Consider the following 24,859-nt stretch of genomic DNA (forward strand, 5'->3'; position numbering starts at 1 on the left):
CCACCTCTGTTGTTAATGCACCAAGTGCCCCTGCTAATAGTAATACTGTTGACCTCCTACAAGGCTTATTAGGACCCAGTCACCCTTCTACCCCAGCCCCTTCAAGCACACATGTGATGTCCCCCATTGGTGCTAGTGCTGACTTGGGGGGATTCAATTCCAATCTATCTGGAATGACACTCACACAACCAACCTGTGTCCCCCTCCAGTCCATGGCTACCACATCAAGTAAGTTGATATGGTACTATTATAGTATACTTATAAGAGCTGTGGAACATTATCATAACAGTAAAAGCTCAGCTAACTGCCACATAGACTTTCAAAACAGGTAAATAGGAACCCTTCAAATGCAATGAAATGTTGAATGTAGTCTTTAACAGAACCCTGCATTTTTTTTTAATTATTATAGACTTGATTATTGCTTATGCAACTGAAAACTGGATGAAGAGCAAAGTTTAAGGAGGGAAAATTAATTAGATGAGAGTTATTTTTGGTATGAGCATAATTGACAGTGAAAGTATATATGAACAGTTTGACATGTCAAGAAGCAAATAATTCAGTGAGGGAGATGATGCAATAAGAAATAATGCACCTTGAAAGACTAGATGAGAATGTGGTAAGTAGGATATAAAAGATTTTTAAAGAATGAGACAATGAGTAAGTCTTATTTCATTGGAGGGATTGTGCGTGTGTGTGTGTGTGTATTTACTTAGCTGTATTTACTTAGTTGTATTGTACAGGGTTTGAGCAGGGCTCATAGTGTCCTGTCTCCATATCTCCTTTTACCTAATTTTTCTTTAAAGCAATGCACATTATGTGCTGCACCAACTTCATCATTCAAAGCATTCCACTTTTCCACCATTCTATGTGGAAGATGGTATTTTCCAACATCCTTCACACACTGCCTCATTCTGATCTTTGCATGTCCTCTTGTCCTTCCAGCTTTTTTTTTTTTTTTTTTTGCTACCAGAACCTGGTCTTGCTTGTCTATCTTTTCAATGCCATTAACTATTTTATACATTATTGTTAGGTCCTGTCTTTCTCTTGTATCTTGTAAAAGGTTGGCAGTTTCATTTCCTTCAGCCTTTCTTCAAATGTTAGGTTCTTTATTTCCGGCACCATCTTTGTAGCTACACTGCTGGTCAGAGCGGAAGGTGCAAAAGGGACCACGACTTCCACTCTGACCAAATTTCATTCATCCCTTCTTAAGTCTTAAACACACAGCGGGATTTGCTGTATGTCGCTATCTGACACCTCTGCAGTTCTAGTAGTCAAAGTAGATGATATGTTTCCTTAGTCAACATTCACCTCTGGTTCATGTGCTTGAATATGAATTTTCTTTCACCCACCCCCCTCATGGCCCCTTTTTGTGAATGCGTGAGCTTACCATTGTGCCCTCTTCCTACCTATTATGGGACATAGGAAACTAATTAGTAAGGCCCAAAATCTCAGTCGTTTGTGCCTTAGTGAGGGAAAATAAGTCAAATCAAGAAATTGCCGCAAACACTGGCATAGCTCTCAGAACTGTTCAATGTTGGACCAAAATTTATCATGAGGGAGGAAGAAACGCTTTGCCACCACTTTACAAGCCTGAAGGGCGTAAGCGCAGTGTGAGCTAGATAACTCCGAACATTATTTGAAGACAGCTTGAGGCCAACCCTAGCATACACAACAAAGAACTTAAGGCCAGGAACCCTCTTTGCTGGCTGGGGTGATTGAAAGGACTGTGTGGAAATATGTGAAAGGTGACATGGGATACTGCAGTTGCCGTGCAGTTTCAAAACCTTGCTTCATAGATGGTCACCCTAACAGTAGGCTTGCATTTTGTGTCTCAGCACAAAGATTGGGACTTAGGTAAGTGGCATAGGGTATTTTGGTCAGATGAGGCAAGCTTTCAGGTTACAGACAACCAGAGAAACCATGTGTACCGCAGACTCTGTAGTAACCGTTACAATCCACGCTACACAACACACACATTAAAACACAGATTCTTTGATGGTTTGGGGTTGTTTTTCTTACTATGGTCTTGGAAGATTAGTGCTTTTGCCTAAGAATATTCGAATGAACCAAAATAACTACTTTTAGCTAATTCTAGATGAGTTAGATGAGTGTATAGAAAAGTGCAATGCTGATACCTTCATGCAAGATGGTGCAACATGCCATACGGCAAAGTTAATTCTTGACTGGTTTGATTTCTGCAATGTCAGCCTTTTAAAACCTTGGCCTGCAAATTTGCCAGACCTTAACCCTATAGAAAATCTCTGGGTACATAAAACTGAAGCTAAAGGAGAGAGATACCTTCTCCCTCCAAGCCACTATTCAGGACATATGGGACAATATTGACGCTCAGTATCTCCACCACCTGGGTGATTCACCTCCCAAGAGACTCAAAAAGGTCAAGAAGGCACGAGGGCACCCTATCAATTAATAGTTTAGGTGAATACCCTCATTGAAACATTTTCTGTGTCATTAATCTCCTTCACAAGATGTCACAGGTACCATGCCTTCCGCTCTGACCAGCAGTGTACCTCCTAGATCCGTTGTAATTTTCTTATATCCTTTTTCAAGCTGGGCAACCACACAACTGTTGCATATTCCAACTGTGGACATATCATACTCATAATAATTTTTTTCATTATCTCCTTGTCCAGGTAGTGAAAAGCCACTCTAATATTAGTCAGCATTTTATATGTTGTTCCAAATATTTTACTTATGTGTTTTGGGGCTCAGAGTTTCTTGTATAACCACTCCCAGATCATTTTCTTCTTTAGTCTTCATTATTTGTTCCTCACCCATGAAATAGCTCTATACTGCTTCTCTTACTCTTTCCTAATTCCATTACATGGCATTTCTTAGCATTGAATTCTAACTTCCACATCTTACTCCACTCATAAATTTTGTCTATATCTTCCTGCAGTAGCAAAGTCTTCTCTAGTCTTAATTGTTCTTAACAATTTTGCACCATCAGCAAATAAATAAGCTCCATACTATATGTCATTTACATATACCTGGAACATAATGGGTGGTAACACTGGCCCGTGTGGCACTCCACTTGACACCTTACTCCAGGATGAGTATGTATCTCTGATCACAGACACCTTACTCCAGGATGAGTATGTATCTCTGATCACAGTTCTCATTTCTCTGTCTATCAAGTAATCCCTTATCCAATTTAATATTATTCCTCTCAGTCCTCCTATGTTCTCCAATTTTCAAAGTAGTCTCTTATGAGGGACCCTATCAAAAGCTTTTTTTAATGTCCAGGTACACTGTGTCCACCCATCTATGTCTGCTCTCCAGTCCTTCCACTACTCTTGAGTAGAAACTTAATAAATTTGACATAAATGACTTTCCTGTCCTGAAACCAAATTGTCTCTTCAATGTAACTTTTTTTTCATCCAAATGTTTAACCCATTTTTTCTTTGATAACAATTTCACATATCTTCCCCACAACGCTTGTAAGTGACACCAGTGTGTAATTTAATGGCTCGGTTGACTTTCCTCCTTTGAATATTTGGGTTATGTCAGCTCTCTTTCATTCCAGTGGTACTCTCCCTTCTTTTAATGAGCTTGTGACTATTTCCCAAACTGGTTCTAACAAATGATATTTACATTCCTTTAGTGCCCAGCCTGACACACCATCCAATCCCAATGCTTTTCTGATATCCAAGTTTTCTAGTAGTCTTCTAATTTCTTCTTTGTACACTATGATTTCTTGCAAGCCTTGACAATACAGTGTCCTATTAGGTTCTGTAAAATCCTCTTAAATGAAAACAGTCTTAACCCATTTCTTCTGCTGTTTGGTATGTCTTCCCTCCTTTAACTTTTTTTCTGTTGCTTCCTTATTTTTCATCTTATCATTTATATACTTGTAAAAAATCATTGCTTTTTCTCACCATATCTTTCTCAAAGTTTCATCCTCTCCTTTCTCTAATACTACATTAATTTCTCGCATCTTTATACTGCTGTCTGTTGTTTTCATTTCTCTGCTTTTTTGAGTTTCTTCCAAGCTTTATCTTTATTCCTCAGCTTCTACACATCTGCAATTGTACCAAGCTTGTATACTTTTCTTTACTCTATAGATAGGTACATATTTCTTCACTCTTTTGTAATATTTCTTTAGGAATATATATTTCCCCCTGTACTGTCCTTTCTTTCATAATGTTCCTCTAATCTATTTTACCAAAAAATTTTCTTAACTTTTCAAAATTAGCTTTTGCATAATTTAATCTCTTTTGTATTCTTCTATGTATCTTCTCACATCATCTTCTTGCATTTCCATTACTAGTATTATGTGACCACTTCTTACCATCAGACTAAGGTATTTTATGCTGGGAGGGGCTTTGACTTCTTTGTGAATACTAGGTCAAGCAATGATGGTTCTTCTTTTCCTCTGTACTGTGTTGATTCTTCCACCCACTGATCCAGTGTATTCACCATAGTTAACTGTAACAACCCCTCGCTCCACAATCCAGCATTATCCATTACTTGCATCTCTCTGCAGTTTACTCTTTTACAGTTAATGTCTCCTACTAATGGTATTTTTCCATCTCTTCCAAGCACTTAATCATCTCTCTGCATTTTCTTATGTTCTTCTGCTCTCCATGTATTTGTCGTTGGTGGCACATATGCAACTATGATTCTCCATTTTTTTCCTCCTCCTGTCTTGATTGTTACTCCAATAACGTGCCCCATAGTGCACTTCCTCTACACATATATTATCATGAACTATTATTAGCACTCCTCCTCCTCCTTTTCCCTTTCTGTCTCTTCTCCAACTTTTATATCCCTCTTCCTTAAAGTTACCATGGACATCCTCCTTTAGTTTTGTTTCTACTATGCACATTACTTCTGGTGTTTTCTCCTCCAACACCCTGGACAACAACCCATCTATATTTGTATAAATCTTTCTTAATTTTTTTCCTTTTCCAATATATCTTCTTTTTTCCCAAAGATACCTCTTCTTCAGTCTCATATCTAGAACTTTCCATTAGAATTTCTTCTCAATTTTTTTTTTTTTTTTTTTTTTTTTTTTTAAACTTTATTTCTTAGCTCTCTCCCCTTTTCTCACTCTTCCAGGTTCATATAATTTTTTATCCATATATCTTTGAATTCAGTATCTTCAGCTAATTTCTCTGTTCTTGTCATTATCTCTGCCACCACTTGGGATCTCATTTAGTGGTCTCTTTCCCCCTTCATTAAACTTTCCCAATCTGGTCACTTCCTCCGCCTCTTGTTTTAACCCCTGTGTTCTGTCCTGAACAATAACACTTAGCCAGCTCTCTCTCTTCTCTCTTTTACAAACTTGTTGGGTGTTTCTTTTTCTTTCAGCCCAAAAATTAGGATACATTTACTCTTGTCCACTGTGTCCCTCACCAAATCTTCCTTCTCTTTAATCATTTGTATTACTGTGTCTTTTGTTTTTTCTTGAATCTGTTCTTGACTACCTCTGAAAATTTGACTTTTTCTTCTTCCTGATCTTTCTTCCAGGCATTTCTTAATTCCTCCAATTTCATCTCGCCCATTCCACTTTCAATTTTGCCTGTTCCATCCTGAATTTTCTCTTGTAGGTTTTTTAATGATTCCTCATATTCGCTGCATGAAGCCATTAATAAACCATTTTGTTTCTTTAATTCCATCTCTTCTTTCATCACTAGGTTTACTTCTCTTACTTTCTCACATTCTTGTATTCTCTCCTTTAGTTCAGTGTTTTCTTTTATTAATCTGTCCTGTTTTCTAGGATGCTTGATAGCACTTCCTTCATGTATCTCCTCTTCCTTTCCATGCTCACCAGCCTTCTTATGTTATCTTTTTCCCCCGTAAAACCTGAAAATTCCTTGTCAGTGTATTCCTCACCCAACTTCCTCAAGCCTACTGGAGTTTCAATAACTCTTGTGGTTTCAGTAACTCTTGGGTTCTCCAGACATGACAGATACTTTGAAAACAAACATCTGGCAGTGCCACCTACATCCACATCTCCCTCCATTTTTTTTTAGCCCAAAACAGCACCCAAATCTCCTAATATGGATACAGGAAAGCTCTATGTCCCCATTCCCTCCTGTACATACAGTCTAGGTCAGTAGGTCTGCTTCACAACGCCTGTTGTTGGATGTATCCCTCTGGAAGCTCTTTGGAATCAACTGCTCTCAATGATTCCCTTGGTGTGTGTGTGTGTGTGTGTGTATTCACTGTTTGATCTGCTGCAGTCTCTGACGAGACAGCCAGACGTTACCCTATCAGAGCTCATTATTTCCGATCTTGGGATAGGTCTGAGACAGGCACACTGCACACCGGGACAACAAGGTCACAACTCCTCGATTTACCCTACTCACTGCTAGTGAACAGGGCTACACGTGTATGTGTCGTGTGTGTGTGTGTGTGTGTGTGTGTGTGTGTGTGTGTGTGTGTGTGTGTGTGTGTATTTACCTATTTGTGCATTACAGGGCCCGAGCTAAGCTCTCTGTGTCCTGTCTCCTTGTCCATTCCTGTCATATCTCTCTTTCATCTGATTGACACACACCACGTCAACGACATCACTGCTCAGTTTATTCCACTTATCAATGCTACGATGCGGGAAACTGTATTTTCTCACGTCATTTAGACAGATGTCCTTTATTAGCTTTTTCCATGTCCTCGGAGATGATTACTTGTGGTCACCTTTATCAACTCTCTGTCCAGTATGTCAATCTTGTTCACCAATTTATACATAGTTATCATGTCTCCTCTTGTTCTTCTCTCTTCTAATGTGGTCAGCCCCAGCTTCCTCAGTCTTTCCTCATAGTCTAACTCCTGAGTCCTGGTACCATCCTTGTTGCCAGCCTCTGTACCCTTTCCACCTTCTTCACATTTTTCTTCATATGCGGTGACCAGACACATGCTGCATATTCTAACTGGGGTCTTATTAAGGTACATAATATCTTCTTCATCATTCCTTCATCTAGGTAGTGGAATGCAAGGCCAATATTTTGAAGCATGTTGTATGTTTTCCAAAAAATCTTGTTAATGTGTTTCTCCGGTGACAAAGTGTTTTGCACAGTTACTCCTAAGTCTTTCTCCTCATTGGTCTCTTTAATTTTCTCATCACCCAGCCTGTAATCCCAGTTTGGTCTGTATCTACTTCTTCCCATTTTCATAACATGGGTCTTGTCTATATTAAATTCCATCTGCCACTCTTTACTCCACTCATATATTTTATCAAGATCTTCCTGTAACTTGTTACAATCTTCCACATTCTTTACTCTCCTCATAATTTTAGTATCGTCCGCAAACATGTTCATGTAACTGTCAATTCCTACTGGCATATCATTAACATAAATCAAAAACATGATGGGACCCAGCACTGACCCTTGTGGAACTCCACTGGTTACCTTCTTCCACTCGGACTTCCTTCCTCTCACCACTGTTCTCATTTCTCTTCCCATTAAGTAATTTTCCATCCATTTTGCTAGTTTATCATTTACTCCTCCAATCATCTTTAGTTTCCACATCAGTCTATTGTGTGGTACTTTATCAAAGGCCTTTCTCAAGTCCAGGTAGATAGCATCCACCCATCCCTCTCTATGTTGTAGTATGTCAGTCACTCTTGAATAAAAACATAATAAATTGGATACACGATCTTCCTTTTCTGAAACCAAACTGCCTTTCACTCAGAATGTTTTCACTTTCTAGATACTCACTCCACTTAGCTTTAATTACTTCTTCACATACCTTGCACAATATACTAGTCAACGATACTGGTCTATAATTTAGCGGTTCCATTCTACTACCATTCTTATATATAGGCACAATGTCAGCTCTTTTCCACTCTTTCGGGACTAATCCTGTTCGTATGGAGGTTTCCACAATATCAAATACGGGGTTCAACAATTGATCCTTACATTCATTTAGCAACCTCCCAGATATGCCATCAGGCCCCATTGATTTATTAATATCCAGATTGCTTATAATTTTCCTTACATCTTCCTTAGTAACCATGATGTCCTGCATTTGCTTTATTTCCGTAGGCCTTCCTCCCATAAAATGCTCCTCCTTTGTAAACACTTTGCAAAAGTTGTCGTTCAAAATTTCAGCTATATCTCCAGCATCTTCATATACTTCTTCCCCGTTTTTTACCTTTTCTATTGCCTCCCTTTTATTTAGTTTTCCATTTATGAATTTGTAAAACATTTTGGGTCACTATCACAGTTTTCCACCACCCTCTGTTCATATTCCTTCTGTGCTGTTCTCCTTACTTCAACATATCTATTCCTTGCTGTTTTGTAGCCTTCTCTTGATAATACATCACTGTTTTTCTTAAGTTTCTTCCATGCCTTTTCTTTGTTCTTTTTGCTTCTTCACAATTTCTATTAAACCACTGTTTATTATTTAAAGTCCTCTTTCTGTGATATGGCACAAACTTTTCACAGCAGAGTTATACAAATCCATAAATTTATCGTATTTCAATTGCATATCCCTTTCCTGGTATACCACGGACCAGTCAATTTCATTAAAGAACTCCCTTATATGGTTATAATTTGCCCTAGTATAATTTAATTTTTCCTCCCTGCTTCCACAATCTTATTCGTGCTTAATTCTGTATCCAGCTCAAAGCTTAGGACATCATGATCGCTTTTCCCAAGGGACTTTCATGTTCAATTTCCTCTTTTAGAGATTCCCTGGTAAATACCAAATCCAACCTTGCTGCAACATCTTGTCCCCTGCACCTTGTTGGTGATCTCACCCACTGTGTCATCAAGTTATTTGTTGCTACCTTTAACAATTCTTCTGCCCACTCACCACCATTCACCACTTCGTAGTCTTCCCACACTATTTCTTTGCAATTAAAGTCTCCAACTATCATCACTCTATCCTTTCTGATGAGTTCTTGCTTCATTCTGTCTAGAGTATTTCTCATCACCATTTGGTACTGTTCATATTCCCAAGCACTGGTTCTGGGTGGTATGTATACTGTTATAATATTAATGTCCCTCTTGCCATCTGTTATAAGCATACTTATCACTTCCTCATTTCTCTTACTATAGTTCACCTCCTTCACTATCAGATCTTCCTTAGTAAGAACCATTATACCACCACCTCCTTTATTTTTCTATCATTTCTCCATACTTTGTAGTGTTTTACAACAAACCAGTCTAGCTTTATTTCGGCCTTAGCTTTGTTTCCACTACACACATTATGTCCGGTTCGTTATTTCTTAGGTAATCCATACATTCTAGCCTCTTAGACAGAAATCCATCTATGTTCGTGTAAGTCACTTTTATTCCATTCCTAGTCTCATTCTTCCATGTAATGCCTATTCCGTCTGTTTTATCCACCACTTCTTTAGCCTCCCATTTCTCATCCTCCAAAAAAACTTGGTCTTTTCCTCCTCTGTTCTTTCGTCATTCCTCTCTTTCACTTCAGTTACAAGCTCCTTCATTTTCATTCTCTCATCTTGTGACATATTTCTTCTTATGTAAATTGTTTTGGTTTCCTCAGAGTCCTTAAGTTTCCAAGCCCTCCTCAACAAGGCCTCCGCTGCCACCTGAGACTTTAATTTCAATTTTAATGGTCTATTCTTGCCTTCCTCAAAAGCTCCCAATCTCACACTTTCTTCTACCTCAGCATATAGGTCCTCTTCTTCCACAGAGATCTTGTTCAGTAAAGACTTAATCTTGTCATTTTCCTTATCCCTCCTGTCCTGCCAGTTCCTGTTAGTTTCCTCCCTCAATCCTATTATGATCACACATTTTTCTTTTCAGCAATATCTCTCACCACATACTCATTTTCCTTTAGTGCCTTTACCATTTCCTCTGCGTAATCCCTTTATTTTCCTCTTCCTGCTTTTTACTATCTCCTAAACGACCTTTGTACCTCCTGATGTTCATGGTTCACTTCTTTCATCCTGGTATCAATTAGATTAAGACATTCCTCTTCCTCAAGTCCCCTTCGGATATTTTTATCTCCATTTCCATGAGTTTAGCCTTCATCTCTTCACATTGTTTCCTTAGTTGTTGGTTTTCTTTCTCCATCTCTACTTTTCCTTCAATAGCTCTTTATTCGCTAGCGTTAACAAATAGATCTCTTTTTTGAACGAATCATTCTCGGCTAGAACTCTATCCAGTTTTTCTTCTATTGACAAAATGTTTAGGAACTTACTTTCCAGTGCCTGGATTCTTGCATCCATATCAAGTTTCTCAGTCCTTTTGGCATAGTAATAAACCTTCAAAGTCTCTAGTTTGCCTGGACGCCATTTTTGTTATTGTAAGCCGATTACGGCCAGAACGATCACCGTCCACACTCTCCTCTCAGGGATCACTCTCCATATCACTCACTTTCAACACTAAGAGACAGTAGGACCTTAACGGACACTAACTTAGAGTTACCCTGTAATACCATAGGTATTTTCTTTCTTCCCGTCCGCAGCCGGAGACGAGCCGTCCTCTCTCAGCGACAGCGACGCTATGTGTGTGTGTGTGTGTGTGTTTACTTAGTTGTAGTTTTACAGGGCCTGGGCTTTATGCTCGTGTGGCCCTGTCTCCACATCTACACTTATCCAATTTTTCTTTAAAACTATGCACACTCGTTGCTGACACTGTTTCTTCACTGAAACTGTTCCACGTCTCAACACATCTTTATGGGAAACTATATTTTTTAACATCTCTCAGACATCTTCCCTTTCTCAGCTTTTTACTATGCGATCTTGTGCTTCGAATGTCATATTCTTCTCTCAGGATCAGTTTCTCATTATCCACTTGGTCCATTCCGTTGATCAATTTATAAACTTGTATCAGATCCCTTCTTTCCCTTCTCTGTTCCAGGTTTGGTAGATCCATAGCCTTTAGTCTCTCGTCATGTATCATCCCTTCAAATTCTGGAAGCATTTTTGTAGCCATTTTTGTTGTGTCTCAAGTTGTTTTTTGTTCCCCTAATCTTAAAGACTGCTTTTGTTTCAAGGAATGCCTCTGAGTTTTTTATAAACTTTACTTAATTATATTATTTCAAACATTTCACTTTCAACCCTTAGACAACAAAGAAAACCACAAAACCATGTAATTTTAATCACTCTTCACATAGGTCATTCAAATGCCTCAGATTCTGCCGCATTATATCTTGAACTCAAATCATTCACACATCTTCATTGTCAACATTTTCTCTTCATTAAACTTCTTCTAATGTTCCAGATTTCTTCACAGTATTCCTGTTATCCAACTCAAATCATGCAATTTAAATTCAAAGATAAGATACATCCTAACACACCCCACAATTTACCTTCCAATCAACCTACACAACCTACACATAGCCTTTTTTCCTTTATCAAAATATGACATCAACATTTTCTGTGATTGCATTACAACTGTCTGGCTACACTTACTGGTCTTGAGATGTTGTACGTGTATTTTGACCCTCTGGTCTGACAGCTCTGTCTGTGTCATGTTTTTTTCCTCGGCTTCTCGGCTTTTCTCTTTCTCTCGCTCTCTGATTCTCTGTCTCTTACACCTCCTAATATACACGCATTACTTGACCTCTCGTCCATCATTTACTTCTCACCTCTGATTATCACCAGATATAAAGGTTCCAAACTCTTTTTAATCTATTGCTCATCTCCTGTGTTTGTCTTGTCATGACTCACCGCCTCTTGTTGTTCTCCTATGGTCATACTTCTTATCTATCAGATTAGTGATAGCGTCTTATAATCATGGTACCTCTTTCTGTCTCTCATGTTTCTTCATTTATTATTCTCCTTCTTACTTCCATCTACATCTCTTCATTCTTGCTATCTTCTTTCTTACGTATTTCATTTCTTCTTGATTTCCATGTCACAACATTTTGTAGTCTCTCCAACTTCCTTATGTGTTTCTTTTCATGAGGGGTCCACATTACTCCTGCATATTCCAATCTGTACTTATCAATTTCTTCATCATTTCTTTGTCCATGTAGTAAAATGCTACTCCAATATTCCTTACCAAATTATGTTTCTCTAAAAATTATATCAATATGGCTTACTGGTTGATTGTTTTCTTTCATCGTCACTCCTAAGTCCTTTTCCTTTTTTACTCTCTCCAGTTCTACTCCATCTCCCATCTTATACATTCCCATGGGTTGTCTTTCACTCTTTCCCATTTCCATGACATGGCTTTTGTCCACATTGAATTCCATTTCCCACTTTTTACTCCATTCCCAGATCTTATTTAGGTCTTCCTGCTGTATTTGATAATCCTCTTTTTGCTTTATAACTGCACAGTTTCGTATCTTCCGCAAACAGATTTATGTAGCTGTTCACTCCTTCTGGCATGTCGTTTATATATATGAGGAAAAGTATTGGCGCTAATACTGACCCCTGCGGCACTCCGCTTTCTACTGCTCTCCACTTGGACTTCATATCTTTGAATACCGTCCTTATTTCTCTCCCCCCTCAAATAATTTTCCATCCATCTCAATGTGCTTCCTTTTAAGCCACCTTCTCCTCTATCTTCCACAGTAATCTTGCATGTGGCACTTTATCAAACACCTTTTTTAAATACAAATAAATACAGTCAACCCATCCCTCTCTCTCTTGTACTTTATCAACTATTCTAGAGTAGAAACTCAGTAAATTAGTTACACAGACCTCTTTTCTAAAACCAAATTGGCTATTTGATATTAATTTATTGTCTTCAAAGAACTCGATCCATTGTTTCTTTATTATTTTTTCACATGTCTTGCATATTACACTAGTTAGTGATACCGGTCTGTAATTTAAAGGTTCTTCCTTCCTTCCGCTCTTATATATGGGAATCACCTCAGCTCTTTTCCATTCAACTGGTACTGTTCCATTTTCTATTGCTTGTTCTTCCCTACATTCTTTCAGTATTCTGCCTGAGACTTCATTTGGTCCCATTGCCTTCCCTTCATCCAGTTCTTTCATTAACCCTTTTATTTCAAGCTTGGTTACTTTAACCTGTTTCATATAGACGGTTGTCTATTACCCTGTGGCCCTTCAAATACGTATTGATTCCTTAGTAAAGACCTCCTGGAATTTATTATTTAATAGTTCTACCATACTTTTTGGGTCTTCCACCATCCTGTTCTCTCGTTTTAACCTTTCTATTGTTTCTTTTTGCCTAATTTTCCCAATTATGAATCTGTAGAAAAATTTTGGTTGCTCCTTACATTTTTCAACAATGTCCTTTTCATAGTTCCTTTCCTCATCCTTCCTTACCTTAACATATTCATTTCTCGCTGCCTTTAAGTTTTCCTTATTTACTGGATTTTTATTTCTCCTCCACCTTTTCCATGCTCCATCTCTTTTCTCCTTTGCCCTAGCACACCTTGCATTAAACCAAGCTTTCTTTCCTTCTTCTTTAGGTCTATATTTGGACATATTCCTGACTCCTGTTTTGTATATTTCCAAAAATAAGTTATACTTTTCATGCACTGTCTCTGAGCTTTCCATCTCCCAGTTAACGTTTTAAAATAGTTCTTGAGATTCTCAATATCAGCCTTTCTGTAATTTAATCTCTCCTTTGTATGAATTGTCTCTATCTTCCTTTCCTCTTCTATATCCATTTCTAATATTACATGGTCACTCTTTCCAATGGGCACTATATCTTATATCATCTTTATTTGTATACTGTCAATTTCACTCATCTTTTCTCCCAAAGACATTCTTATCCCTGTCTCAATTTAATCTATATTGTCTCACCCCCGTCCATCCTCTCTCACTGCACAACACTTATAACTCAGCTTCCTCCAACAGTCTCCCAATGCTTCACTCTTTTTGATCAGTTACATCTAATTCTTTCTCAAGGCATCCATGTATATTCATGTTGTTCATGTTCTTATCTGTCCTCATGTATTAATTTCATTTCCCACACACTTCCAGATCTTCCCACTCTCAACTGAGATAAGATCCAACCACATCACATTTCTCAGTCTCTCTTTAATCTTTCTCCACATGTCAATCTGCAGTAACATCCCATCAACACTCTAATTCAACACAGTATGAGCAAAGCATCTATCTCCCAAAATCACGCTCACACCTCATTTTCCCTCAGCTGGCCTTGCTCCTCCTTTCTCACCAACAAGCACCACACAACCCATGAAAAGTCTCAGATCCACTTATAGTCACCACTCCCACTATGCAGTCCTTCTCAAAAGCCTCTCCACATCACCACTTGTTTTCACCACAGCTGGTCTTGCCAGACCTTATAAACACCACTCTCACAGACAACACCACCAACCTTTACTGGAGCACAAATCTCACACTTTATCCCACGACATCACCACATTTCTCCAACACCACCAAAACACATCCATCCCAGGCCCACTGATCTCTCCTCTCACAACACTGCCTTCAAGACATTACTCCTTATGACTTATTCTACATTTAAATTCACTCATCAACATTTGTTTTTATCTTGACTTGAAAATCAAGACACAATCCTCTACTTTGTAAAACTATATGTGCAATCTCTCTTTTTCCTCTGAATCTTGTGTTTTCCTTTACTCTGGTCCATCATATTATCTATCATTAGTTCAGAATCTTTCTCCCAGGCTTCTTCCCCCATACCACTTTCATAATTTTCCCAGTCCACTTCTTTACAGTTGAAATCTCCTACTAATATCACTTTTCTCCTTCCTTTAATGATTCTCGTTAGACTCCTTATTGTGTCATCTATCATGTCTTTATATTCTTGATTGGTCCATGGATTTGTTTTTAGTGGCACTTATGTTACAATGATTGTGTGTGTGTGTGTGTGTGTGTGTGTGTGTGTGTGTAATTCACTGTTTGATCTGCTGCAGTCTCTGTCAGACAGCCAGGCGTTACCCTACAACAGCTCAGAGCTCATTATTTCCGATCTTGGGATATCTGAGACCAGGCACACACCACACACAACAAGGTCACAACTCCTCGATTTACATCCTACCTACTCACTGCTAGGTGAACACTCGTGAGAGACACACCCAAATATCTCCACCCGGCCATCGAATGGTCATCTGGCTTGTGAAGCCAGCTCTAACCACTGAGCTACTTTGTGTGTGTGTGTGTGTGTGTGTGTGTGTATTTACCTATTTACCTATTTGTGTATTACAGGGCCCAAGCTAAGCTCTCTGTGTCCTGTCTCCTTATCCATTCCTGTCATATCTCTCTTTCATCTGATTGACACACACCACGTCAACAACATCTTTGCTCAGTTTATTCCACTTATCATTGCTACGATGCGGGAAACTGTATTTTCTCACGTCTAAATATTTAGACAGATGTCTTTTATTAGCTTTTTCCATGTCCTTGGAGATGATTACTTGTGGTCACCTTTATCAACTCTCTGTCCAGTATGTCAATCTTGTTCACCAATTTATACATAGTTATCATGTCTCCTCATGTTCTTCTCTCTTCTAATGTGGTCAGCCCCAGCTTCCTCAGTCTTTCCTCATAGTCTAGCTCCCTGAGTCCTGGTACCATCCTTGTTGCCAGCCTCTGTACCCTTTCTACCTTCTTCACATTTTTCTTCATGTCGGTGACCAGACACAAGCTGCATATTCTAACTGGGGTCTTATTAAGGTACATAATATCTTCCACATCATTCCTTCATCTAGGTAGTGGAACGTAAGGCCAATATTTTGAAGCATGTTAAATGTTTTCCAAAAAATCTTGTTAATGTGTTTCTCCGGTGACAAAGTGTTTTGCAGTTACTCCTAAGTCTTTCTCCTCATTGGTCTTTTTAATTTTCTCATCACCCAGCCTGTAATCCCAGTTTGGTCTGTATCTACTTCTTCCCATTTTCATAACATGGGTCTTGTCTATATTAAATTCCATCTGCCACTTCTTACTCCACTCATATATTTTATCAAGATCTTCCTGTAACTTGTTACAATCTTCCACATTCTTTACTCTCCTCATAATTTTAGTATCATCCGCAAACATGTTCATGTAACTGTCAATTCCTACTGGCATATCATTAACATAAATCAAAAACATGATGGGACCAAGCACTGACCCTTGTGGAACTCCACTGGTTACCTTCTTCCACTCGGACTTCCATCCTCTCACCACTGTTCTCATTTCTCTTCCCACTAAGTAATTTTCCATCCATTTTGCTAGTTTATCATTTACTCCTCCAATCTTCTTTAGTTTCCACATCAGTCTATTGTGTGGTACTTTATCAAAGGCCTTTCTCAAGTCCAGGTAGATAGCATCCACCCATCCCTCTCTATGTTGTAGTATGTCAGTCACTCTTGAATAAAAACATAATAAATTGGATACACACGATCTTCCTTTTCTGAAACCGAACTGTCTTTCACTCAGAATGTTTTCACTTTTCAGATACTCACTCCACTTAGCTTTAATTACTTCTTCACATACCTTGCACAATATACTAGTCAACGATACTGGTCTATAATTTAGCGGTTCCATTCTACTACCATTCTTATATATAGGCACAATGTCAGCTCTTTTCCACTCTTTCGGGACTAATCCTGTTCGTATGGAGGTTTCCGCAATATCAAATACGGGGTTCAACAATTGATCCTTACATTCATTTAGCAACCTCTCAGATATGCCATCAGGCCCCATTGATTTATTAATATCCAGATTGCTTATAATTTTCCTTACATCTTCCTTAGTAACCATGATGTCCTGCATTTGCCTTATTTTCGTAGGCCTTCCTCCCATAAAATGCTCCTCCTTTGTAAACACTTTGGAAAAGTTGTCGTTCAAAATTTCAGCCATATCTCCAGCATCCTCATATACTTCTTCCCCATTTTTTACCTTTACTATTGCCTCCCTTACATTTAGTTTTCCATTTACGAATTTGTAAAACATTTTTGGGTCACTATCACAGTTTTCCACCACCCTCTGTTCATATTCCTTCAGTGCTGTTCTCCTTACTTCAACATATCTATTCCTTGCTGTTTTGTAAGCTTCTCTTGATAATACATCACTGTTTTTCTTAAGTTTCTTCCATGCCTTTTCTTTGTTCCTTTTTGCTTCTTCACAATTTCTATTAAACCACTGTTTATTATTTGAAGTCCTCTTTCTGTAATATGGCACAAACTTTTTCACAGCAGAGTTATACAAATCCATAAATTTATCGTATTTCAATTGCATATCCCTTTCCTGGTATACCATGGACCAGTCAATTTCATTAAAGCACTCCCTTATATGGTTATAATTTGCCCTAATATAATTTAATTTTTCCTCCCTGCGTTCCACAATCTTATTCGTGCTTAATTCCGTATCCAGCTCAAAGCTTAGGACATCATGATCGCTTCTCCCCAAGGGACATTTATGTTCAATTTCCTCTTTTAGAGAGATGCCCCTGGTAAATACCAAATCCAACCTTGCTGCAACATCTTGTCCCCTGCACCTTGTTGGTGATCTCACCCACTGTGTCATCAAGTTATTTGTTGCTACCTTTAACATTCCTCTGGCCACTCACCACCGTGTATGTGTGTGTGTGTGTGTGTGTTTACCTATTTGTATTTACCTATTTGTGTATTACAGGGCCCGAGCTAAGCTCTCTGTGTCCTGTCTCCTTCTCCACTCCTCTCATATCTCTCTTTCATCTGATTGACACACACTGCATCAACAACATCACTGTTCAGTTTATTCCACTTATCAATACTAAGATGCGGGAAACTGTACTTCCTCACTTCATTTAGACAGATGTCTTTTATTAGTTTTTTTCCATGTCCTCGGAGATGATTACTTGTGGTTACCTTTATCAATTCTCTGTCCAATATGTCAATCTTGTTCACCAGTTTATACATAGTTATCATGTCTCCTCTTGTTCTTCTCTCTTCTAATTCGGTCAGCCCCAGTTTCCTCAGTCTTTCCTCATAGTCTAACTCCCTGAGTCCTGGTACCATCCTTGTTGCCAGCCTCTGTACCCTTTCCACCTTCTTCACATTTTTCTTCATATGCGGTGACCAGACGCAAGCTGCATATTCTAACTGGGGTCTTATTAAGGTGCATGATATCTTCTTCATCGTTCCTTCATCTAGGTAGTGGAATGCAAGGCCAATATTTTGAAGCATGTTATATGTTTTCCAAAATATCTTGTTAATGGGTTTCTCTGGTGACAGAGTGTTTTGCACGGTTACTCCTAAGTCTTTCTCCTCATTGGTCTCTTCAATTTTCTCATCACCCAGCCTGTAATCCCTGTTTGGTCTGTATCTACTTCTTCCCATTTTCATAACATGGCTCTTGTTTATATTGAATTCCATCTGCCACTCTTTACTCCACTCATATATTTTATCAAGATCTTCCTGTAGCTTGTTACAATCTTCCTCATTCTTACTCTCCTCATAATTTTGGTATCGTCCAATAATAATAATAATATACGGTTTATTAATTTGGCAATGTAAAAAAAATTACACTGAAAATGTACAGGGGGGGACATAAAAAACAATGAAATGAAATGCTTAACCTAACTATGGATAAACTTAACCAAGAATTTACTTATTAATTTACTTATTTAAGGCTCGCACAATAGTGGGCACCTCGCTAAGTCGGTACTGATCAGTGCGCTGTGCTCTTAAGGGCGCCACGCGATTCTGGTGTCGGGTGGCGCTAGCAGGGGGAGGCACGTCTGGGGGTAGCAGGTGGCGGAGACGTGGATGACACAGCTGTCCTTCCCCAAATTTTTCCAAGGCTTCCTGGTGTCTTGTGGCCAGCCTCGGCAGACTCAGGCAGGTCAGGGCGTCCTCGTAGGACCTGTAGGCAGGCCCAAGGATGACCCTGAACGCCCTCCTCTGAACCCTCTCCAACTGTTGTTGTTGTGTGAGGTTCAGGGAGGAGGACCACGCTGGGGCGGCGTACATGAGCTTAGGGAGTATAAAGGTGAGGTACACTCCCCTCAGCTCATCTGCCGGTGCTCCCAGGGACCTGATTCGGCGCAGTAAATAGATTTTGTATGAGGTTGACCTGATGATGTTGGAAACATGCTGCTTCCATGATAATTGATCATCCACCAAGACACCTAGAAGCTTGGTGCTACGGACCACCTGGAGGGAGTGAGGGCCCACAGATAGCTGGGGAGGGGGAACTGCTGCTGTGGAGGTACAAATGTGCATCACCACAGTCTTGGTGTGGTTGATGGTCATTTTGTTGTCCTCCGTCCACGTCTGTAGTTAGCTAAGAGTGGACTGAAGTGCTGAGAAGTCTGGGTTGATGTTGTTGACCGGTACGTCCACGGTGCAGTCATCCACATACTTCCAGCGGTGGGGGGTGTGAACGAGAGCATCGTTGATAAAGATGAGGAAGCACAGAGGACCCATCTTGGTCCCCTGAGGGACCCCGCATGTGAGCTGTTGGAAAGAGGAGACAGAGCCCTGATAACGAACGGCCTGACGCCTTCCCGTGAGGAAGTCTGCCAGCCACGCTATCAGGTAGGGAGAGAGACCCAGAGTGATGGCTTTATTTATCACAACAGTGTGATCAACAAGATCAAAGGCCTTTCTGAAGTCCACAAAAGCAATAGCTAGAGAAGTGTTGCGTTTGTCCAGGTGGCTGTGGACGAATTCAGGAAGCTGACAAGGTAGTGAGATGTGGAGGTGGATTTAATATTGCCAAATTGTTGTGTGTCAATAGAGTTACAAATTTTGTTATAGGCCCAGTCGAACACAAAATCTTCACAGATAAGGCTGGGTATAGGGGTGATGGCGACTGGTCTTAGATCATTCAGTGACTGTGGATTGGAAATTTTGGGGAGGGGGGTGACGTAAGATGTCTTCCAGTCATCGGGGCAGGAATGTTGAGAAAGGGAGGCGTTGGTGATAGAGCAAAGGGGTGTGGCAAATTCACTGTAAATTTTGATAGAGAAGTCAGTGGGAGTGGTGGATCTGTTTAGTTTAAATTTAAGAAGCTTCCTGTAAGCATCAACTTCCTGGACAGGGGGTGGAGGGGAGGAGGCAGGGAGATAGGCTGGGAGAGTAGTAGAGTGAAGGGGAGGGAGTGTCTGACAGATCGCAGCGAAGTGACCGTTAATCTCTTCAGCCGCGTTGTCAGGTGAAAGGTGTGAAACACAGGGAAGAGAAGAGGCTTGCTTTTATAAACCACACAAAGACTTAATCTTGTCGTACCACTGTCTGTTGTTAGTAAGCTTGAGGTGGTGTATTTTGTCTGGATAGTAGCTTGCCTTGGCTTTTTTAATTTCCCTGATAACTCTATTCCTTAATCTCCTGTACTGGTCAGGGCTAGAGTGGAAAGCCCTGTCACGCTGACGAAGGAGTCGTTTGATGCAGGGCGTCATCCAAGGGGCATCAGATGGGTCCACTGTGATGTTCTTGGTGGGGAAGTAGTGGTGGAAGGCTTCCGTTGTGGTGGTGAAGTAGTTCCACCATTTTGTGTGGACGTCTTCCTCCTCCAGTACCTCGGTCCACGGGTGATGTGTCAGCCATTGCCCAAATTCCCTCATGGCGGAGTCAGGCATGGGCCTGTGGGATCTGGTGACAGTTGACCTGGGAACCGAGGTGGTGGGGGTGGGTGTCCACAGGATGGAGAGGTGGGTGCTGCGTCCCATGGGGGGGGTGTGGCTTGGGAGGCGAGTACTGCTGGTTCAGGTCTGTCATGATAAGGTCAAGGGTGGACTGGTGGTGGGTGGGGAAGTCCACGACCTGGGTGAGGTGTCCGCGAACATATTCATGTAACTGTCTATTCCTACTGACATATCATTAACATAAATAAAAAACATGATGGGACCAAGCACTGTGTGTGTGTGTGTGTGTGTGTATACCTAGTTGTATTTACCTATTTGTAGTTTTACAGGGCCTGGGCTTTATGCTCGTGTGGCCCCGTCTCCATATCTACACGTATCCAATCTTACTTTAAAAGTATGCACACTCGTTGCAGACAATACTTCTTCATTTAAACTGTTCCACATCTCAATACATCTTTGCGGGAAACTATATTTTTTAACATCTCTCAGACATCTTCCTTTTCTCAGCTTTTTACTATGCGATCTTGTGCTTCGGATGTCATATTCTTCACTCAGAATCAGTTTCTCATTATCCACTTGGTCCATTCCGTTGATCAATTTATAAACTTGTATCAGGTCTCCTCTCTCCCTTCTTTGTTCCAGGGTTGGTAGATCCATAGCCTTTAGTCTCTCCTCATATGTCATCCCTTAAAATTCAGGAACCATTCTTGTAGCCATTTTTTGTAGTCTCTCCAATTTCCTTATGTGTTTCTTTTTATGAGGGGTCCACACTACTCCTGCATTTTCCAATCTGGGTCTTATTATAGTACTTATCAATTTCTTCATCATTTCTTTGTCCATGTAGTGAAATGCTACTCCAATATTCCTTAGCAAATTATATGTTTCTCTAAAAATTCTATCAATATGGCTTACTGGTCGATTGTTTTTTTCCATCGTCACTCCTAAGTCCTTTTCCTTTTAACTTTCTCCAGTTCTACTCCATCTCCCATCTTATAGATTCCCACAGGTCATCTTTCACTCTTTCCCATTTCCATGACATGGCTTTTGTTCACATTGAATTCCATTTCCCACTTTTACTCCATTCCTAGATCTTATTTAGGTCTTCTTGCAGTATTTCACAATCCTCTTTTGCTTTATAACTCTGCACAGTTTCGTATCATCTGCAAACAGATTTATGTAGCTGTTCACTCCTTCTGGCATGTCGTTAATATAAATGAGGAAAAGTATTGGTGCCAATACTGACCCCTGTGGCACTCCGCTTTCTACTGCTCTCCACTTGACTTCATATCTTTAACTACCGTCCTTATTTCTCTCCCCCTCAAATAATTTTCTATCCATCTCAATGTGCTTCCTTTTAAGCCACCCTTCTCCTCTAACTTCCATAGTAATCTTGCATGTGGCACTTTGTCAAACACCTTTTTTAAATCCAAATAAATACAGTCAACCCATCCCTCTCTCTTGTACTCTATCAACTATTCTAGAATAGAAACTCAATAAATTAGTTACACATGACCGTCTTTTTCTAAAACCAAATTGGCTATTTGATATTAATTTGTTGTCTTCAAGGAACTCGATCCATTGTTTCTTTATTATTCTTTCACACATCTTGCATATTACACTAGTTAGTGATACCGGTCTGTAATTTAAAGGTTCTTCCTTCCTTCCGCTCTTATATATGGGAACCACCTCAGCTCTTTTCCATTCTACTGGTACTGTTTCATTTTCTATTGAGCATTTTATGATGTTGTATATAGGACTTGCTAGTTCTTCCCTACATTCTTTCAGTATTCTGCCTGAGACTTCATCTGGTCCCATTGCCTTCTCTTCATCCAGTTCCTTCATTAACTCTGGTCCCATTGCCTTCTTTCATCCAGTTCCTTCATTAACTCTTTTATTTCAAGCTTGGTTACTTTAATCTCTTTCATATAGATTGTCTCTCTATTACCCTGTGGCCTTTCAAATTTGGATTCCATAGTAAAGACCTCCTGGAATTTATTATTTAATAGTTCTGCCATACTTTTTGGGTCTTCCACCATCCCGTTCTCTCCTTTTAACCTTTCTATTCTTTCTCTTTGCCTAATTTTTCCATTTATGAATCTATAGAACAATTTTGGTTGGTCCTTACATTTTTCGACAATGTCTTTTTCGAAGTTCTTTTCCTCTTCCTTCCTCACCTTAACATTTTCATTTCTCAGTGCCTTGAAGTTTTCCTTATTTGCTGGATTTCTATTTCTCCTCCACCTTTTCCATGCTCCATCTCTTTTCTCCTTTGCCCTAGCACACCTTGCATTAAACCAATCTTTCTTTCCTTCTTCTTTAGGTCTATATTTTGGGACATATTCCCTGACTCCTGTTTTGTATATTTCCAAAAATAAGTTATATTTCTCTTGCATCGTCTCTGAGTTTTCCATCTCCTCCCAGTTTACATTTTTAAAATAGTGCTTGAGATTCTCAATATCAGATCAGCCTTTCTGTAATTTAATCAGTCTTCTTTGTATGAATCGTCTCTATCTTCCTTTCCCTCTTCTATATCTATTTATAATATTACGTGGTCACTCTTTCCCGATGGGCACTTATATCTTATATCATCATTCATTTGTATACCTCTTGTAAAAACTAGGTCCAATCTCGCCGGCTCGTCGTTTCCTCTGAATCTTGTGCATTCCTTTACTCTCTAGTCCATCATATTGTCTATCATTAGGTTCAAGAATCTCTCTCCCCAGGCTTCTTCTCCCATACCACTTTCATAATTTTCCCAGTCCACTTCTTTACAGTTGAAATCTACTAATATAACTTTTTTCCTTTCTTTAACAATTCTCATTAAACTCCTTATTGTGTCATCTATCATGCCTTTATATTCTTGATTGGTCCATGAATTTGTTTTTGGTGGCACTTATGTTACAATGATTGTTAACTCTTTTTTATTAATATGCATCTACCATACAATACTTATGCTTTTCCTTCCCCACATTCCACTTGGTTTATCACTATCTTCTTCCTTAACATAATCATGACTCCTCCTCCTCCTTTACCCACTCTGTCTCTTCTCCATACATTATACCTATTATCCAAGTCTATTTTGATTGCCTTATTTAATTTTGTTTCAGCCAGTGTGTGTGTGTGTGTTTGTGTTTGTGTTTGTGTGTGTGTGTGTAATTCACTGTTTGATCTGCTGCAGTCTCTGACGAGACAGCCAGACGTTACCCTACGGAACGAGCTCAGAGCTCATTATTTCCGATCTTGGGATAGGTCTGAGACCAGGCACACACCACACACCGGGACAACAAGGTCACAACTCCTCGATTTACATCCCGTACCTACTCACTGCTAGGTGAACAGGGGCTACACGTGAAAGGAGACACACCCAAATATCTCCACCCAGCCGGGGAATCGAAGCCCGGTCATCTGGCTTGTGAAGCCAGCGCTCTAACCACTGAGCTACCGGGCCGTGTGTGTGTGTGTGTGTGTGTGTGTGTGTGTGTAAAATTAAAATAATATTTTGACTTATTTGGAATGGCAGCTTACAAAGTCAGCTGAAAATTCTGTATATTGTTACGTCACCACCCCCTTTCACTGTGGTTCCCCACTGTCTCTTCATCCACACGTGGCAAGGCATGGGAGGTCAGGGAAAGCACACACAACACTTCATCTGCATGAGCCACATGGAGACTCCACAGGATTTATCCAGGGTCCTCTTGTAGGCTGCCAGTGAGGAAATGCTCCCATCTTGCCTTACTGTATCCTGGGTTGAGCAGGCTTCATGCAGCTCCTTCCTCTGGCAATGCCCTAAGCTAATAGACAGCACGAACTAGAGTACACAACTTTGGCAGTATAAGCTTCCCTTACGTGTCTTTCTTACTCTTGGATGACAAGGCCAGGCTTTCTTGGTTATTCCCCTGTGTGTGGTTCATTCGCCAAACTCAGTCCTGAGTGGTATCTATTCCTTTAAGGCTATCCCAGAGGCAGTGAGGATCAGAGAAAACCAAGGCTTCTCCAAGTCTGTTTATTGCAATGACAATTTGATATATACAGGTAGTCCTCGATTTATACGGTAGATGCGTTCCAGAAGGGACCATATAAAGTAAAAATCGTATAAAGTAAGGAATGAATACCCAACTCCCTAGACTTTTTTTAGTATAATAAAGCGGACCTAAGCTTTGTACAGTACCTCCAGCCCCTCTCCATCAAGCAGCCACATGATCCTCATGAACGTGACTCCCAGCTCATCCACTTCGTCCCTTGGTTGAACAGCCTCACCCTCCAGGGGCGAGGTTAAGGGCGTCCTCGCACCTCTACCACTACCATCACCACCACCGCCACCATCACTAAATTTTGAAGGGTCATGGTCAGGACGGCCCCTAACCACGACACCCCTCCCTACCGATGGCCCCATGTTTACCACGACCGCTGCACACTACAGACCATGGCAGCCTCAGTTTTTTTTTTTTTTTTTTTTTTTTTTT

General features: G+C 40.0%; 1 protein-coding gene across 1 annotated transcript in view; it reads left to right on the forward strand.

Annotated features, from left to right (window-relative positions):
* Positions 1-24,859, forward strand: part of LOC123518683 (clathrin interactor 1-like) — a gene marked incomplete at its 5' end in the record, with an annotated part of 85,465 nt that continues 60,606 nt past the window's right edge. Inside the window, 1 exon segment of the mRNA XM_045279648.1 lies at positions 1-228. Coding sequence (XP_045135583.1) covers positions 1-228 — 228 coding nt within the window.

Source organism: Portunus trituberculatus, chromosome 44 (genome assembly GCF_017591435.1).
Source record: "Portunus trituberculatus isolate SZX2019 chromosome 44, ASM1759143v1, whole genome shotgun sequence".
In the NCBI taxonomy this organism is placed as follows: Eukaryota; Metazoa; Arthropoda; class Malacostraca; order Decapoda; family Portunidae; genus Portunus; species Portunus trituberculatus.